This window comes from Vigna unguiculata, chromosome 3, assembly GCF_037176805.1.
Source record: "Vigna unguiculata cultivar grain cowpea cultivar isolate G323 ecotype 2 chromosome 3, ASM3717680v1, whole genome shotgun sequence".
Taxonomy (NCBI): domain Eukaryota; kingdom Viridiplantae; phylum Streptophyta; class Magnoliopsida; order Fabales; family Fabaceae; genus Vigna; species Vigna unguiculata.
Genome location: NC_140794.1, coordinates 66,146,594 through 66,166,891, shown reverse-complemented (window position 1 = coordinate 66,166,891; position 20,298 = coordinate 66,146,594). Strand labels below are relative to the sequence as shown.

The 20,298-nt window shown below is 30.6% G+C and overlaps 2 protein-coding genes across 3 annotated transcripts; both read left to right on the top strand.

The window, feature by feature from the left end:
- The first annotated feature begins 12,953 nt into the window (after nt 1–12,953).
- LOC114177869 (Plant invertase/pectin methylesterase inhibitor superfamily) lies at nt 12,954–17,129 on the top strand. Of its 2 annotated transcripts, none has more exons than XM_085671126.1 (3): nt 12,954–13,328; nt 13,416–13,950; nt 16,207–17,129. In XM_085671126.1, exons 1-3 carry the CDS (start codon nt 12,969–12,971, stop codon nt 16,902–16,904), a joined length of 1,593 nt encoding a protein of 530 aa, XP_085527252.1. In that variant the 5' UTR covers nt 12,954–12,968; the 3' UTR covers nt 16,905–17,129. The 2 variants fall into 2 exon arrangements, with proteins under 2 accessions (XP_085527252.1, XP_027919259.1); XM_028063458.2 differs by having other exon boundaries at nt 13,009–13,328; nt 13,426–13,950.
- Nucleotides 17,130–18,023: 894 nt separating this feature from the next.
- LOC114177870 (putative pectinesterase/pectinesterase inhibitor 12) lies at nt 18,024–20,058 on the top strand. Its single transcript, XM_028063459.2, has 2 exons — nt 18,024–19,023; nt 19,103–20,058. The coding sequence occupies exons 1-2, from the start codon at nt 18,135–18,137 to the stop codon at nt 19,789–19,791; spliced, it is 1,578 nt and encodes a 525-aa protein (XP_027919260.2). The 5' UTR covers nt 18,024–18,134; the 3' UTR covers nt 19,792–20,058.
- Nucleotides 20,059–20,298: the final 240 nt, after the last annotated feature.

Sequence of the window (20,298 nt, the reverse complement as noted above, 5' to 3'; positions counted from 1 at the left end):
TGTTAAATAAAATATTTTTATTGTGTTTTCAAATTTTTCATTTTTTTTTTCTTTTACTCCTCTTCCTTTAATCTCATTTGGACATTAACGATAATTGGTTACCGATTTGTAACCTATGTAAATCCGTGACTATTTAGAACATTTGGAACTTTTATGTTGGGTTAAAATATTTCTTTGGTCCATGTTTTTGTTGAAAAATCTTAAATAGGTCTTAAGATTTCTTTTAGTCTCAATTAGGTCCATATTTTTGAAAATGTGTAACAATTAGGCCCATTTCGTTAGAATAGAGTTAACGGTGTTAAAGATGTGTCACGTGTCAGCTCCACATTTTCTTGAATTTTTTTAAAAAAATTTTAATTTAATTTTTTTTTTGAATTTTTTGAATTTTTTTTGAAAATTATTCATGCCACGTGTCACATCAGTATTGTGTCACGTGTCAAGTCAGTAAGGTGACATGTGTCAAATCATTGTCTGAATCTCAATTTGGTCCATATATTTGTTATTTTTATTACATTTCAGTCCATTTTTTTAAAATTCTTTGAAATATATTTATTTTAACTTTTTACAAAATTGTTTTAAACTTTTATATTTAAATTTATAAAATTATTAATTTTAAACCAATTCTAACATTTGTATATAAATTATTTAAAACAATTTTGTAATAAGTTAAAATAAATATTTTGAAATTTTAAAACAAAATATAAAATAAACTTAATATTATTAAAATGTTTAATAAAAATATCATTATAAAATTTATATAAAAGTTAAATTTGATCTCAATTTAGAAATGATGAAATTGAAAATTAAAAAAAAAATGGACTGAAATATAATTAAAATAATAAATATATGAATCAAATTGAGATTCAAACAATGACTTGACACGTGTCATCTTACTGACTTGACACGTGACACAATATTGATGTGACACGTGACATGAATAATTTTCAAAAAAAAATTACAAAAATTAAAAAGAAATTTAAAAAATTTAAAAAATTCAAAAAAATGAGAAGCTGACACGTGACATATCTTTAACACCGTTAACTCTATACTAACGGAATGGGCCTAATTGTTACACATCTTCAAAAGTATGGACCTAATTGAAACTAAAAAAAATCTTAAGAACTATTTGAGATTTTTCAACAAAAACATGGACAAAAGGAGTATTTTAACGTTTAGGTTGTGGTATTTAAGACAGTGCGCTCTTTTGAATGGGATTTTTATCCGCATTATGCGATGATGTTTTTTGTTCAATTGGACAAATGTACAGGGCAATGCAGAGAGCGGATTTAGGAACTTATGTCATCCCGTTGTTTTGAGGAGATTTGTGAGTTTAATATTTTTACGAAAAATAACCCCGTCTGTTTAATATCATTTAATGCACTTTTTTGTATTCAAAGTTTATTTTTTGCTCTGAGGGTTTTGTATGAACTGTTGTTTTTAATGAAATAGGTTGTTTGCATTATGCGTAATCATGAACTATGTTAACTTTAATTTTATTTTCATGATGACCTAATCTTATCTAATATCTAAATTTTTAATTTTTCTAATACAAAACTGAATATATTAACTAATTATTAATATTATTTTATCATTATTATTGATTAACAGTTTGTTAAATACATATTTTTAACTAATAAAATCATTTCATATTAATTTATATATTAAGGATAATTTTGTTTGATATTTATTAAAATTTTTTATTTACCACATCAATCAAATTATCCATAAAATTTCACAACTTTCTTTACAAATTCACTTGGTCTAATTTCCAAACTCCTCAGTGGAAACATAAAACATTTATTTTTAAATTCATTCACTCATTCACTTTTCAATACATCTTCGAAAAAAAACACCCTAATGACCACATTTTTAGTGTTATTTAATTTAATTTACCATACTAATTTAATACATAATCAAAAATATGTTATCCTAAGATTTTTCTTTTAATAAAGCAAATTATATATAATGTTGCTTAACCAATTTAGGAAAATAATAAATAAATTTTAAGTCTACAATCTTTTAATACAACACGCAATTGACAAGTTTAATGTTTATATATTATCATAGAGAAAATAATGAAAATTAATTTAAATGTGGAACGTGGTTTAAGACACAACAACACATCATGTAACTAAATAAATCAATAATCAATAATCTTTTACATTTTAATGAAAATGTTACCGCGTTCAAGAGAATGTTTAGCTAAATAAGAGAGTGTTAAAATAAATATGTAAATATGATATACAATGCTTTTGGGAACTCCTAGTTATTTTGTAGATATAAGTCGCATCAAAATTTTTTATTACATTGGTGTTGTCATAAAGTTGCAAGAAACTACAAAGGAAACAAAGTAATTAAAGGGAGACAAGTTTACTCGTGTATGTATGTATATATATTTGTGGAAGAAAGAGAATGAAGGAGAAAAAGATATTATGTTAATAATTATTGACAAAATTCTTGTTCCATCGGTAAAATTTACTAAAAAAAATTTTGCAGACAATTTTTTTATCGTCATCAATAATTTTGATTTATTAACGGATTTTAAACATTATCAAATGATTTTGGTCGTCAACAATATCAATTTTTTTTTGTAATAAACAACTAATAATGTGTGTGACAAAGAAGTTGAATGAATTATCTAGTCTTCATGAAAAACATCGATAAAGTACTAAAGAGTGAATTGACCAAGGACAAAGTCATATGAATTTCTTATAAGTGTATTACTTCAAAAAGGATATCTTACTCAATAAATATAAAAATGTGTAAAAAGTTATCCTATTGTGTAAATGGAATTTTGCAAAGTAGGAATGTTCGTTGAGTTGGATAATCCAATAAACTAATTTGACCTTATTCATTAATACATATTCTCATTGGAGCTCTATTTCTCACAAAATGACTTAACTAAACAAATAAAACTCTAATTAAAAATTTAAACATATCACTATATATAATAATAGAACAACATATATTCACTCTAAGCACATTTGAATCACATGCATTGCATCATAGTTCTCACATATAAACTCAAAGAATAAAACAACTTCAAAAAGGGTAAAAAGTAAAGTTACTTTGTTTTTCAATCTGATCGGATGAATGCGTAAAACTCGGCTTTTTTGTAATTAAGGGTCTATTGTATCTCAAAATTGTAAAATAGGGTCTCTCAATTTTTTTTTTTGCGAAACAGGGTCAAGTCGTCGTAGGGGTCCATGACATTAAAGGTGAAGTCGTTCTCTCCTCAACCGATTTTATTTTTTCTTTTTAAAAAAGTGATGTCGTCAGCGTGGAAGCCGGTTTCTTTATATCTTATATTGAAGTCGTTAAGTTGGATCACGGTTTCACTTTTAGCTTTTGTTTTTTGCTGTTTTAATGTAACAACTTTTTTTTTCTAGAATTTAAACCATGAAATATTTGCAATTTTAGTGCTCATGGCTCTATTCACAGCCTTCATAACAACACCAATAGTGATGGCGATCTATAAACTAGCACGAGGAAATTCAATGAAAACACGGCGGAAGTTGGGTGACAGTTCTTGGAGGTCCGGGAATGAAATGGTTGAGAAGTTCAGAGTCTTGGCCCGTCTCCATGGGCCAAGCAATATCCCTTCTATCATAAATTTGATTGAATCAACTCAAAGCACAAAAAGATCCTTGATAAAGTTTTTCATGATGCATCTTGTTGAGCTCACAGAGCGCTCATCCTCTATCAGAGAGTGCTCGTAGGAATGGTTTCCCTTTCTACAGCCGCTTCATTGCCTAACATTAAAAAAAAAAAAACTAAAAGTGAAACCGGCTTTGGGTCTAACAACTTCAATCTCAAATATTATAAAACCGGCCTTCACCCTAACGACCGGCCTTCACCCTAACGACATCCCCTTTTTCAAAAAAAAAAAAATGAAACCGGTTTGGGGGAGAACGACTTCACCTTTAATGTCGTCCTCCCCCACGACGACTTGTTTCGCAAAAAAAATTCCAACGAACCCTATTTTACAAATTGATAGTCATAAAAACCCAAAAATAAAAAAAAACCGTAAAACTCTTTACTAGGAGCAATCCTACGATTTTTTATTCTCAAAAGGGTGAAAATCGAAGTTAAAAATCTAAAAAAAAACAAAGAAGTTTAAAAAGAAAGTTTAGAAAAATAATAATTTATACAAAATGAGTTTCTGTTAATAAAAATCTATTTCAACCATTTATTATTAAAATATTTTTATATTATTTTCTCTATTATTTTACAAACATCTTTCAGTGTTATTAATAAATTAAAAACAAGTTAAAAAACATATATATATATATATATATATATACATATATATATATATATATATATATATATATATATATATATATATATATATAACATTTATAATCAAATAATAATATAAAAATATTTCAACTTCTTTTTGAAAGATAATACATTCAAGTAACTTAGATTACGGAGAGATAAATTTGATATGATTTGACATTGAAATTGGAATAAATCCGAAAACCTGTGATTGCTATAAATGTGTGCGAAGGGCCACTATACCGAAAGTTTATTGTTTAAAATTGCAATCACAGATTAGAGATAGCATCTTCAAAATCCAAAGGGCAAGTTAAATTCCCCCATTCATTTTCATATTGCTTATTCTTTTTCTGTGATATTCTTGACAATGTGCTGCATATTTTGTGATAGCCACAACACGTGCCAGATCAACGAATAGATCCTTGAAAGCTCAAATTCCGCGTTCTATCTTCCTTTAATCTTGTTCTCTTTTTCCTTTGCCATTATTATTTATTAGGGTTGTTTTTCTTAGAATAATGCTAAAGCAAAAACGGCAGAATAACAAGCTGTAAACGCGTTTTTTGTTTTAGCAGCATCACAATCTCTTCTCCAAAGCACTTCCCTTTTGGCTTTCTTGCTTTTGAGAATGACACATTTGGGATCTCTTCACTTTCCTTCTTGTTTATTCTTTCTTGGGATTAATTAGCTTATGCTTGTTATGTGTCATCACAATCATCATAAAGTTTCTTACACAACCTTCACTCTTAAGTCATGAACACTTAGCTACGTTAGGTTTTAAGTCTAATTTAATTACAAAATCGATTTTAAAGTGAGATTTTTATCCACTTTACGCAACACTAAGGTATTTACATATTGTGAGATTAGACATTAATGAGTGGTTTGATAGCGACCCAATAGGAGTAAAACTATATGTCTAAGAAACAGAAATCTCGATAGGATAAGCTTTTTAAACAATGATTATGATACCATGTTAGAAGTAGACTTTAAACTTAACTCAATCACACAAAATCATAAGGTTTATATCCACTTATATACTATGAAATTGTCTTATCTCTAAATAATGTGAGACTTCCAACATGCTCTCAATCTAAATTCAAATTCATACAATTATGGTTAACATCATATGTTAATTGGATAAATTTTAATTTAGATCTCATAAACATAAATTAATTATTTTGAAAAATCTTATTTATCCTTATCCATTATTTCACTCCATTCGATGCTCATTTGTTAAGATTCGGTATCCAATTCATTAAGAAAACTATTATATATATATATATATATATATATAAAGAAAGAAGCATGAAGTATTACAATTTTATATCTAATTTCAATATTTCTGTAAAATTAAATAGTTTGAGTGATAATTGATCATTTTTTAAACTGTTTTGTTAATAAATGCATCAACTTTAATGCGAAAATGAATGGATAGTCCTTCATTAACAAACTTCACTACAAATTAATGTATAAAAAGAAATTAACCATTAATGTACTTGAAAGTGGTTAAGTCTTTCTTTTACTTAAAAAAGTTTCTATTTATTTCTACATACAGAACCTGAGTTAGTCTATTGCAAAATTAATTATTTTTTATTTGAAAAGATCAAAACAATGTGTGAAAATATAATAGGTTAAATAAATATAAAAAATAGTTAAATGAATTTCGATTAACTAAATATTGATTAGATGGGTTTTGGGTTGTTAGATAGTAGATTATTGTTTTAGTTTCTTATCCAAACATTAGTACGAAGTGGATGGTGTGGTTGATGCTTTGGCAAATGCTTCTTTATTGCTTCTCTTGTTGATAACGAAATAAAATATCAAGTAACTTTCAATACATCATTTTTTAAATCAAATATTGACTCTCTTTTGTAGTGTGATTTATTGACATTATTTCAATGACAATTACGTAAACCTCCCAAATGGATACGTGTGAAAAAGAAGAATAAACTATCACTAACACCAACGATACCATGTTTATAATTTGAGAATAAAAATTAGATAGGACTGTAAAACTTATAACTTTATGAAATAATAAAGATTTAATTATGATTTTGTCCAAAAAGGTTTTATTGGTCCTCAAATTTTTTTAAAATTTTAATTTGGTTTCAGATTTTTAAAAAATTAATACAATTTAATTATTTTTGTTAAAATTTTAAAACGAAATAATAATTTTTTTAATTAAAATTAACACTATAATTATATTAATTATATCAATAAAACAAATTATTATTAATAAATTCAATTTTGATAAAAATTCTTGATACATTTAAATAAATTTAACAAAACAGATTACATTGCATAAATTTTTCTAAAATCAAAACCAAATTAAAATTTAAAAAAATCGAAGAACGAATTTTATTTTTTTAGAAAAAAAACGAAAAAAGTAATTAAACCAAAAATAAAACTAAAAGTGTTTCAAACGTAAAGTATGTTCAGATAATACTTTTAGGGTGAATTAACTCAAAATTTTGATTTAAAATTGTTTGCGTTGCAATCTAAAATTTCTATCACAGTTTTATTTTTAAAATACACATTGAAAGTTTTATAAAAGAAAAACTAATAAATGCATTTTATTTTTGTAAAATATTGAAACCAAAATTACATCTAAAAGTCATTGATAGTAATCGAATTTTTCCTGTGATTATGCATTTTTTTAAATGAATTTAATTTTGATATGTCTCACTGTAAACTTTTTCAGACTAGCCAATTAAAAATCAAATTACTTGTAAGTTTTTAAACAGTTTAAATAACGTAATGATTATTATACAAATTTTAGTTTAAATAAATAATAAAAGTTACACACTTTTTACTGATGCAAAATTTAAACCATTTATCTTGATCGGATCTAACTTTTGAAACTTAATTGTACTGTACTACTTTTTAATAGAAAAAATAAAATCTAAAGTGACTGTCACATTATGTAATGGGTTTTTTTTAAATAAAATATAAATGTGGTTTGATTTTTATTTTTTTATTTTTATTTAATTTGATTCTTATTTTTGTATTGTGTTTAATTAAATTTTTATTTTTATTAAATTGTTGTTGATTTGGTCTTTTTACTATAATATTTTTGAATCGTATATGTTACGTGTCAGTTCTTGATTTTTTTAATTTATCTTTTACTTTTATAAAAAAAAATAACTTCTTTTGATTTTTTTTAAATTTTTTTAGTTTTAAAAAAATTATCCATATATCAAATTATAATTATGTCAAATGTCAATACTAATGACATATATCAGTTTATGATTCATTTATGATTGTATTATTTTCCTTTATTCAATTTAGTTATAATATTATTTCCGAATTTTAGACTTTTATTTTTTTTGTAGTGATGCCAAAAGTAGCTATACATGAAAATTTAACTATTTGCTTTTTGTTATCGAAAGAATGAAAAGGAGAAAGTGATATAAGTCAGTTGCGTTATTTGACTAAGAAAAGCAGAGTAGAAATAATTTTAAACTACTTCATGATTTATTTATTTCTTTTTTGTTTTTTTTTATTGTTATTAATTAAATGTAATTTATTTTATATTTATATTCAGTCTGATATTAAAATTTTTTAAATATATTTTTTAAATGATTGTATTGTATTGATAATAAAACCTCTTGACAGGATACATATTGTGTAACATATTATTATTATTATTTTTATAACTTAAATGAAATAAGGATTTTAAATACTAGTTAAAATCTGATACAAAAAGTTCTTTAATATTATTAACGTGAAGTTATAAAAAAAAATTATAAACAAATTTGTTAAAACATTCTCCCAATACTGGTAGACTTATTGAAAGTGTGTCGGTTGAAATTCTTTTCTTGCCAATGGTGAAGGAAAACAAGGTATTCCTGATACTCACCAGCATATCCCGTACTACTTTGTTTAACTTGCTCGCTTCAATTACAAATCATAACTCTTTTCTAAGAAATATAGAAATATAAAAAATTAAAATTGCAGATTTATAAAATCTAGAAGACATTTTTATTATAACTAAAACTGAAAAACCAAAAAAACTAAAGTAACACAATTACTGTATTTAATTGAAAAAAAAAATATCATTAACATTTTTTTGTGACTATTTTTATGACGGTGGATGCGAATTCAAGAAATTGATTGGGTGGAAGGTGCAGTGAGAGTGGAGGAGGTTCTGCATATCTAAAGTGACACGCATAGTTGATTGTGCCGACACCACTTTTTTTTGTTGCGTAGGTTCTCTCTTTTCATGTTGGAAGCTATATCTTCTCACTATTTCTGTGTAAAATTCAGAATCCCTCTACTTAGACGAGAGAGTAGCTGTTTGATGGATCAGAACTCTTGATCCAGAAAATAATTTAATCGAACTTAATTTTATGTTTAAGTTTAATTAATTTAGTTTGATTATTAATTTAATACGATTTGTTTTGATTTGTAGTTTATGTTAATTTTTTTCGGCTTAACTTTCGATCTAATTTAACTCGATTTGATTTTATTTAACTTTCAGTTTGACTTACTTGACCCAATTTTTATTTTGATTATCATCGATTCGGGTTAATCCGGTTCAATTTTCAGTCTGGTTCGAACCAATTTAGTTTGACCTTCATCTTGATTCAGTTTAGCTTTCGGCCTTACCTACCTTCAGGCCAACCAAGCGAGTCCAGCTCAACCTTTAATCTAGTCCGACCCGACTTGAGTTGACCTTCAACCCAGATCGACTCATCTTGACATTCTATCTAACCGGACTCGACTTTTTTGACTTGACTTTTTATCCTAATCAATAAACAATTTCACTACTTGAAAAAATTTATTTTCCTTTTTTTAATAAATTTCAAATTCAATTATTTTAGTTGTATGTTATACCTTCTTAAAATTTCTCAATTTCAATTTTTTCACTAAAACATTTCATTTTCTTTAAAAAAAATTAAAAATTTTCAAATAAATGAATTACCTTCATTAATTATCTCGTTCAAACACACCATAAAATAAATGATAAAAAATTTTAATTACCATTAAGTGAAGTGTCATCCTATAGAAAATTTGAATGATACATTGTATCGGATATTGATTGGAACTTTAGTGATTGCCTAGTATAACTGTTTTTTTTTTTTTTTTTTTTTATTTCAAGAATTTGTGATCATAGAATGAGAGAAGTTATAACTTGGAGTACTTTCAAAAAAAATCGAAAATAATGAATATGTAATAGCATGTAAAGATCCACTTGATATCTCACTTCCTAATAAGAGCCTAAGAAGAACAACGAACAAAACAAAAAATTATATATATATATATATATATATATATATATATATATATATATATATTTATATATATATTAAACACACTAAAAAAACAAGATACTACATATTTTACATTGAGTTATTTCTTGGAAGTCACCTCAGCATGGATAGAACAACATTATTGTTTTTTTAAATCAGACGGAAAAACAAGCACTAAAAATAATTAGAAATTCAAGTCATATTCTATAAGTTTCCCAGCAAAAGAATGATTTAAAAGTAAGAAGGAAGAAGGTATTATAATGCGAAATAAGAGCTGATATTAATTAAATGCATAAAAAAAAAAAGTGATCTTAAATACTCCATAAGAGCTGATATCGTCGAAAATAAAGAGTGTAATATTAAAATACCAACTACGACCTTTTTAAATGATTTCGTTGGCGAAACAAATTTTAAATATTTTTTTTTTTGTTTTCAATAACTTCGTATCATTATTTTTTGAAGAAAAAAAAAATCAGTTAAAGTATAATTATTTTTAATAATTAGTTGGGTTCAATATATCTATGTCATCGAAAAGTTTTGTCGTGAAAATATACAAATTCCTTGAAATACTAGTTTTTCTTTTCATTTCACTCCTCAAAATCACTAGTTAAAGACAAGCCTTGTGCCGATTGAATGTAGTTGTTATAAGACATTGAAATAAGTGAAGAGGACATTTAAGAGTGTAAAACGCTGAATAAATAATTACCTATCAGGTCATTTTTAGTTTGATTTACTTGTACAATAAATAGACTTAGATTGAGGGGACCATTTTCTATTACCTGTTTGCGAAAATAGTTGTTATATTTAAAAAAAATTAATATTATCTATTAAAACATATAATATAATGTAATTTATATATTAAATATTTATATTTAAAATATTAATTAAACTTATTAATATAATTTTTTTAAATTACATATTTTGTTAAGCTTTTTAGATTTAGATTTAGATTTTATAGTTTAAAGTAAATTGGAGTGATAAAATTTGCAATCCATATACAATATGCATCCACCTTATCTTTATATAATAAGATTTTGCATACTTATCAGATCTTATTACAAAGTACACTATTTTACTGGTGTTATTATTTTTAGGACTAATTATGTTTTTCTCTTAAATTATAACACAAGATTTTTTATTTTTATCTATATCTCAAATCATTAGATTTCTATATTTAAGAATGGATGATGTAGTTATTTTTGTTTAACCGTTGTTAACTTTTTTTTATATCACAAAAGACAAATTATATTAACCTATAAAACATTGAAACGTCTTGTATTTTTTTTTGTACAGTATGGCCTATTGCCGAACCATCGTCAGACAGACTAAGAACCATCGGTCAGGTGGATCCTCATTTATGAAGACAATCGACAGGACGCACGACCTATCGGTCGGGCGGCCACACCAAAACCTGGATTAATAATCATGTTTAAAACGCAATTGGGCCATGATTAAGAAACCCTAATCACATACCCAAACCAAAAACTATAAATAGAAGTCCAATGTAAGTTGGTAAGGACCTTCAACTCGCATTTTATTACAACATTTACTGCTACCTACCGATCGATCTTAAACTGACTTAAGCATCAGAGCCTTGTAGACATGTACCCCGATCGCCCGACTAGCCGAACGGGAGGAGAGTCGAGCTTCGGAGGGAAATGCAGGACCTGGATGTTAACTGTGGGCGAATCCGAGAAGAGCTGGACTGGACGACCGAACGACAAGAGAAAGAACTATATAAGTTCGCTAAGGAGGACGCCACACAAAAGGACTCGAGGGTAATTTGAGTGTTGGAAGTAGGTGTTTGGTCCCTATACCCGAAACATCTTTATTTTTGTTTCATTTTCTTTGTCTTGCTTGTTTTTCTTTTTCATTTTCCATCTCCTTCAACATCTTCTTCCAATCTCAATAATCCAAAATAAAATCTCACAATCCTGTAAGGTATTAACATCAAACAATTTTGGTCAAGAGATTACATCAAACAAAATCAAATAACGACAATCAGATTCCAGTGATAACCTATTGCGGTTGTGGGTATCAATTCTCAAGTGGTACTAAATCTGTGTTGTAGGTGTTGGTTTTGTGTGTTAAAGAGAAGCTTTATAGAGGTCCAGAGAATAGAGGGTTTTAACTGCAATGACGTTTTAAGTAGATTTGGGATCATAGAAAAGTTTGAGGGAGGGTGTTCAACAATGATCTCAAACTTATCATTGTCCCAAAAGTAGAAGGTGAAAGGGGACTTGAAGAGACAGGAGGGTAGATATTGACGAGAGATCAATGGGAGAGAGTGAAGTCGAAGAGGGACAAGGATAGAAGAAAGTGAATGCATAAAAATGTCAACAAGAGAGAAGAAAGAGTTGGATAGATGATTTATTGGAATCTAAAAAAGAATACAATGGAGGAAAACAACGAAAAAATAAAAAAATGAAGAAAAAGAAAAAAAAGAAAAAATGGAAAAAGAAAAATTAAAAGAGCAAACACATGTCAATATATTGTAAGTCAACATCAAAAAAGAAATTAACTTCGTTGTATTAGAAAAAACTGTATTCATGTATTTTTCAAGTATAAGAATCTAATAAAATTAAAGTTTAAAATACTTCATAAGTTAGGTTTAATTAATATGTATTTCTTCCATAATTATGTATGATTTTTAGACCAGTCCGTCATCATTTCTCTTGTTGTTTGAAATTCTTAGTTATATTTTATTATCTAAATAATATATTATCTAAATATTCATTTTTGTATATTATAAATTTGGTTTTTCTTATTTTACGTCCATTTGATCATAAATTTATAAAATAAGATCATTTGATTTTTTTTTTCAAAATTAGGTCTAAGTTGTGAGGATACAGGTGAAGTTTTCCTTCACCCAATCGATTACTATTTTTTTTTTCAAAAAAGTAAAATCTTCACTACATATAATAGTTTGTATGTGTGAACCCGTGCCTATGAACATGAATTGTGCAGAACAGATTGCACTAGCGTGTGCCTGTGTCAACATTTTTGAACAAAATAAAGTCAATATTAAAAAATATGATTTTCAATATGAAGTCGTCATCATGACAGTCAGTTTTCATTAAATGGTATATTGAATTCGTTGTGTTCCTAATTTCCAATGAAAAGTCGTTATTATATCATCCGATTTCACTTTCCTATGTAAAAAATCAGAAACCGGTTAGATAGAGGATAATTTCACCTATAATATCATTCTCATTTAACAAAAAATTAAAGAAACCCATTCTTACTAATTTAACTTCAAATAAAAAAAAAAAAAAACTGCATAAACTCGCTTAAGAATATCGATGAAAATATTTAAGAAATACTGTTAATGTTTTAGAACAAGGTAAAAACCATGAAAGTCAACATTTTGCAATTTGATTAACCAAAATTGTTAGAAGACAATGATGATAATAACTCCAAATCTCGGACCTTATAAATATGGAACCCATCTCTGTGTTGTTACTCGCCACTTGTTCCAGATGGCTGTTTCTCCAGTCAGATATCGTTCCACCCTCGCATTCTCCTTCTGCTGCCTTTTCTTTCTCGCACTCTGCACCCCTCTCACCGCCGCCACAGATTTCGCCGGTTCAGCCTGCCTCGGGGTCTCCCCCACCCAGTTCGCCGGCTCAGTCACCCAACTCATCACTGCCATCAAACAACTCACCTCCATTCTCTCACGCTTCTCCACACCATTCGCCGACTTCCGCCTCGCCACTGCCATCGCCGACTGCCTCGACTTGTTCGACATCTCCTCCGACGTTCTCTCCTGGGCCCTCTCCGCCTCTCAGAACCCCAAAGGTATCAAATCAAAAACACTCTTCTAAATCACACTGCCAAAGTTGCTACCAATGAAAACTTCTTGGAGAAGATTTATAAGAATTTAAGGTTGTTGCAGGGAAGCATAACAGCACGGGGAACCTGAGCTCCGATTTGAGGACATGGCTAAGTGCGGTACTTTCGCATCCACAAACTTGCTTGGAGGGATTCGAAGGGACGAACGGCATTGTGAAGAGTTTGGTATCGGCTGGCATCGGCGAAGTGGTGTCGTTGGTGGAAGAGCTTCTTGCGCAGGTGGTGCCAGTAAACGATGAATTTGACGCCAGGAAGGAGCAATTTCCTTCGTGGGTTAAACCCAGGGAAAGGAAGCTTCTTCAATCGATTGGAGTGACTCCTGATGCTGTGGTAGCTTTGGATGGGAGTGGGAACTACGGTAGGATCATGGATGCGGTGCTTGCGGCACCTGATTATAGCATGAAACGGTATGTGATTTACATAAAGAAAGGTGTTTATTTTGAGAACGTGGAGATCAAGAAAAAGAAATGGAACATCATGATTGTTGGAGATGGGATGGACGCCACCGTCATCTCCGGTAACCGGAGTTTCATCGACGGTTGGACCACCTTCCGCTCATCTACATTCGGTAAGTTTGCCATTGCCCTTCACTCTCTCACTCTCACTCTCATGCTACTCTTTTCTTCTTTCTTTCATATTTCTCTCTCTTTTTTCTAATATAATTGTTCATGTTATAGACTAGACTGCAGTGTTCAATTTATGAACATTAGTTTTAAACGATGAACGCAAGTAAAAGAAAAAAGGTAATTTAAAAAAAAAAAAAATGGACATGGATTATGATGCAAAATTTGAATCCTTGCATTAAATTTCGGTGGAATCTTCTATTTTGAACATCTTGGTTGCCTGGGAAATTGGGTAAAAGCGTGCGTGACAAGGGGAAATTTTTTCACCGTACTTTTGTTTTTGTCGTTAGCGGATGCAAGAAGACTCATTGATTATTTCTTTTAATAAAAAATAGAAACATATCTTATTATTTTAATTTGAATTTATAATTATTTAATTATCGTTTAACAGGCTAGCGCTTATATATAAGAAATTTTATTGGATTACTGATCTCTTGGAAATTTTTTCTTAAGTTATATTTTTGTTATACAAACTGGATGTATACATTCTTAATATTTGATTCTATAAAGTTTTAAGATTTATATGTTATTTTTATTTTATAAACTACGGTTTAGTGTATTTTCATGTAAAATAAAAGGAACAATAGAACAAAGAATTCTTTTAATGATTTTTTTTAATTTCTCGGGATTGATTTAAATACTCGGTCTTAAAATCTCCCGGTGACTTTTAAAAATTACAAATAGGGATGACACTTGTTGTTTCCAAAAATTTGGCGTTTCTAGTAAAATGAATATTCTAAATTTGTGAAAGACGGAGTTGAATGCTTGCATTAAATGTCTCAGAATCACCCTTTCAATTTTCTTTAGGTGTTTATAGGTTGAAACCCAATAGTTTCTACTTCCATCCTACAATCATTTTTATTATCTTCTATTCAATAACTTAATTTATATTTAAATTTTAATTTAATAATATTATTATTATTATTATTATTATTATTATACATAGTGTCAAAGATGTAAGAGAAATAATATGCTGGTGTAAAAATAGTTTTTCCTTATATATTTTAGCTGGCAATTCATTGAGAACTTTATATTGTTACTGAAAGGCAGAAGGTGATTTGATAAAGAAAAAAAAAAAAAGATAAGTAATTGCTTACGAGAGACCACCTTACATTATTCAATTTATTATAATAAATTTTTTTATTAGTGATAAAAAATAATTAATTAGTATAATAATTTATTTAAATATTAATTTATAAACTAAAAGATAATTATAATTAAAATAGTTTATAAATTATTATTATAATGAATTGATTTTTATATTGGTTATTAACACTAACTACTAAGAATTTACTTAAAACAAAAATTCAATGTTTGTATTTAAATTGGTAACTAAAAACACAAATTTAAAAACCAACTTTTTTTTGTAATGAATGTTAGGAACCAATTTACTGTAATAATCAATTTAAAAATTATTTAAATTATTAATAACTTCTTTTATAAATTGATATTTAATTAGTTACTTTTTATCTCTAAACTCGGTCACTAATAAGATACATTATTTGGTATAGTATTTTTTATTAAGTCAACTGAGCATAGACGGTGTAAATCTACATAATCCTTTATTTTTACTTGTACTATGTCCTAACCTTTCAAAATTGTATTTCCAATAAATTGAATCGATACAAAAAATGGTAGTAAAGTTATTTTGTACAGAAGATGATCCTAGGTTAATGCCTGGCTTTGATATCTTAATTTTTTAAGGTTTGCAAAAATTAACGATATCATTAGAATCAATAAATACGTGTTGATCACTATTTTACATCAAATATTTATGAGTGTTCAAGAACCAACCAAGATAATCCACGTCTGCCAGCTAACTCCTTATGAATCAGCACAAACATGAATGCATAGAGTTAAAATTGTTCTGTTTTAGGAACAGTCACTTCTTCTGAACCAACAAAGCAAGTAAGTGCCTAAATATAATTTCGACATTTAACAACCTTCAGTAAGTAGGGCCTTAATATTTAATCACACTAGCTACTAACCAGCTAACAAAATCCAGTATGCAACTAACCCATAATTAGCATTAAATGAGCTCGTTAACACAATTAAAATTCTCAATAAACCCATCTTATTCACTGACTGAAACGTTCAACCAAATTCTTGAATCAAAACAAAAACATTTAATGTAGTTCACGAATCAAACTCTTAACTATCTGTGACATTAATAATGTCTGATACTAAAAATGTGTGTGCAGCTGTGAGTGGCAGAGGGTTCATAGCAAGAGACATTTCCTTTCAGAACACGGCAGGGCCTGAGAAGCACCAAGCAGTGGCGCTGAGATCAGACTCAGACCTATCTGTGTTCTACCGATGTGGGATTTTGGGTTTCCAAGACAGCCTCTACACCCACACCATGCGCCAATTCTTCAGAGAATGCAGAGTAACAGGCACGGTGGACTTCATCTTCGGCGACGCCACCGCCGTGTTCCAGAACTGCTTAATACAACCGAAGAAGGGCTTGCCAAATCAGAAGAACACGATCACAGCACACGGTAGAAAAGACCCAAATGAGCCAACGGGTTTCTCGTTCCAGTTCTGCAACATCACTGCAGACTCCGACCTCGCACCCCTCGTCAACACCACTCAAACGTATCTGGGCAGACCCTGGAAGACTTACTCACGAACCGTTTTCATGCAATCGTTCATGAGTGAGGTGATAAGAGCAGAGGGGTGGTTGGAGTGGAATGGAGATTTTGCTTTGGACACGCTGTATTATGCAGAGTACCTGAACACTGGCTCAGGTGCCGGCGTAGCGAACCGTGTGAAATGGAAAGGGTACCATGCATTCAATGATTCCAGCCAGGTGAGTAACTTCACAGTGGCTCAGTTTATTGAGGGGAATCTGTGGTTGCCTTCCACTGGAGTAACCTACACTGCTGCATTCAAAGTCTAACGCAACACTGCCACGCTCTCTCACTCTTGTACTTATAATCTATTCAAGTGGTTCTTTATGGGTCCGTGTTTAGTTCAATTAATTAGGACTTTATTACTGTTAATGATTTGAGTTTTGTTGAACAAGATGGAGGCAATATTGTGTTACAGCACATGCAGCTTCACTAAGTTTTAATGGAGGTGTCATGTTGATTAATTTATCATAGATGATTGTGGTTTACCTTCAGTCTCTTTTTTAATCTGGACTAACTTGAACATTACAGTGTATGTAAAATTTTAAAAAGCAAGTTTTTTCAATTCCAAAATATCAAACACTTGCTTCACCACTGTGTATTTAAACAAGTAGTTGCTCAGTCCTAATCCCCAACAAACAAATGAAGCAATACAACTAACTTTTGGCTCTGGGGTTGCATAAGATAAAGGTAACCATTTCTTGAAAGTTGAAGCCATGAGATAAACCATGAAGGTGTCGTTGTCATAGTTATTCTATTTATCAGTCACCGTCAAATGGTCTGATAGTACTTCACTAATAGCAGTGACCCACTCTTGGTTTCTGACTACTCTGGGAATCGGAAGATGTTACCGAAACTCTTGAATTAAAGTATTGAAACTGTTATTCTCGAAGTGGAACTGTCAACGTACAAAGGTCCCTTCAATCAGAACTTGATGAGCACCAACCCTTTCATTATTTTCACCGCTATCCACAAAAAACCAAAACAGAATGACCCAAAATGGAGGCAATGTCTTCTTTTCTTAGATCATTCTCTTTCACCGACACGTGTTTCAGTACTTCTACATCAACTTCATAGATAACCATCACTCTAAACCAAATGACGGTTCCTTTTCGGGTATTTCTCATTCTCACTTCCCATCGTGCTCGTCAATGCCAATAATACCAAGTTGGTCTGCGAGTAAAAACAAAAGAGGTGACCCAACCTAAGCAGAAATATAGGAAAATTAATACGGCAGACGTTAATTTTTGTGCACCACATGCATCCCCTTTGGCCACAAGCTGATTTTCATGTTACCATGTTTGAAAAGGTAGTTCAATTGTCTACCCTCTTTATGTTAAAGGTTAAAAAATCGAAGCCCGTGCTATTTTTTAATTCTAATTTCTATTTCATGTTCACCAACTTGCCTTATTTATCACGAGTCAAAAACTGAAACCCTTCATCTCCAAATTTCATTTTATCAGCCTCTTTCTTCTTACTGTTGGTGTAATAGTAATTTCATGGCTATTCCTAAACTTTTCCTCCTTCTTTTGGCATTCTTCTTCTCACATGCCGTAGCTGTTAAGTCCTCCAATGCTTTTACAACCCCAACATTCCATGCAAACCACTCTTTCTTAAATAGAACAAACTTATTTCATGATGTAAGCTTCGATTCATCTAAGCTTTCTATCTCGATAAACATAAATCCAAACATCATCAACACCCTTCTTCGGTCCCTCCAAGCAGCAATATCTGATGCCACAAAACTATCTGATCTATTAAACAATGCAGGACACTCAAGCATCACAGAGAACAAAATAGGAGCAGTCCAAGACTGCAGAGAACTTCAACAATCCACCTTAGCTTCCTTACAACGATCGCTATCAGGGATCCGTTCCCAAGACTCCAGAAAAGTAGTTGATGCAAGAACCTACCTCAGTGCAGCCCTCACCAACAAAGGCACGTGTCTAGAGAGCTTAGATTCTGCTTCGGGTACCCTTAAGCCAGTTCTGGTGAATTCTGTGATCAACTCTTACAAGCATGTCAGTGACTCTCTTTCAATGCTCCCTAAGCCAGAGAAGAAGGCTTTCCAAGGACACAAGAACCGGCGTTTGTTGTGGCTGTCAAGGGCAAACCACCGCCTCCTGAAAGGCAACGATGGGGTGCTTGTTGTAGCTGCAGATGGAACGGGGAAGTTCAGCACCATCACTGAGGCTATCAACTTTGCTCCAAACAACAGCGTCGGTAGGACAGTAATCTATGTCAAAGAAGGGACTTACGAGGAAAATGTTGAAATCCCAAGTTATAAGACCAATATTGTTCTGCTTGGCGATGGAAAGGATGTCACTGTTATCACCGGCAGCAGAAGTGTCATTGATGGCTGGACCACTTTCAGATCTGCAACTCTGGGTAAACCCTGAACTATTAACATGCTGTATCAATATAGATTATCAACATAAAATGGAAATTGCGTGTCTTTGTTTATCAGCGGTCTCTGGAGAGGGTTTTCTTGCACGTGATATTGGTTTCGAGAACAAGGCAGGGCCAGAGAAGCATCAAGCAGTTGCGCTGAGAGTGAATGCAGATTTCACTGCTTTCTACAGATGTGCCATGTATGGTTACCAAGACACTCTATATGTTCATTCCTTTAGACAGTTCTACAGAGAGTGTGAGATTTTTGGAACCATAGATTACATATTTGGGAATGCAGCGGTGGTTTTACAAGCATGCAACATTGTGTCTAGAATGCCAATGCCAGGCCAATTCACTGTCATCACTGCACAGTCCAGAGATTCCCCTGATGAGGACACCGGTATTTCAATCCAAAACTGCTCCATTCTAGCTACCACAGACCTGTACTCTGATTCTGGTAGTGTCAAGAGCTACCTAGGAAGACCGTGGAGGGTTTATTCTCGTACTGTGTATCTTGAATCCTACATCGATGCATTTATTGAGGCAGAGGGGTGGACCCGGTGGTCCAATGACGAAGGCTTGGACACTTTGTATTATGGAGAGTATTCCAATTATGGGCCTGGTTCGGGGACTGATAACAGAGTAGATTGGGCTGGGTACCATTTAATGGATTACGACAGTGCCTACAACTTCTCAGTTTCGGAATTTATCATTGGTGATGCTTGGCTAGGGTCTACATCATTCCCTTATGACAATGGGATTTAATTTTTATCTACTGAACCAGAGAGGGACGATGTGTGTGAGAACTTAAATAACATTTAGGCCTTTATCTTGTTCACGTGGCCTTTGCATGTGTAAAATGAAAAAGCTGGAATTGAAACATGACATGTATTTGTATTATCTAAGTTCAATGTTTTATCATAAACGTCTATGATAAAAGGTACTTGAACCAAGCTGCTACGTGTGGTTTCTCTGCCTTATGTATGCCAAACAGCTAAAATTAAAAAATAAAATGAATGATTATTCTTAAAATTGTATTGTAAAAGTAACATTTTCAGTTTTTTTTTTTATAAAAAAAATGGACAGGCAATGAGGTTAAATTGTCCGAAATTTAGGGTGGGTTAGAGAGGCAAGATGATCCTAGGATTGGAAAAGGAGAGAGGAAGCGATTCTAAAAATGGCGGGGAAGAAGGTGGAAATGAGGAGAAAGTGCAGCATCACACGTTATTTGGAGGGTTGACAGTGAAATGGAAAGAGCTGAAACGTCTCTCG

Coding starts and splice junctions, on each gene's coding strand:
- LOC114177869 (XM_085671126.1), top strand. CDS start 12,969: ATGGAACCCATCTCTGTGTTGTTACTCGCCACTTGTTCCAGATGGCTG. Junction 13,329..13,415: donor CGCCTCTCAGAACCCCAAAG/GTATCAAATCAA, acceptor TAAGAATTTAAG/GTTGTTGCAGGGAAGCATAA. Junction 13,951..16,206: donor CTTCCGCTCATCTACATTCG/GTAAGTTTGCCA, acceptor ATGTGTGTGCAG/CTGTGAGTGGCAGAGGGTTC.
- LOC114177870 (XM_028063459.2), top strand. CDS start 18,135: ATGGCTATTCCTAAACTTTTCCTCCTTCTTTTGGCATTCTTCTTCTCA. Junction 19,024..19,102: donor TTTCAGATCTGCAACTCTGG/GTAAACCCTGAA, acceptor TTTGTTTATCAG/CGGTCTCTGGAGAGGGTTTT.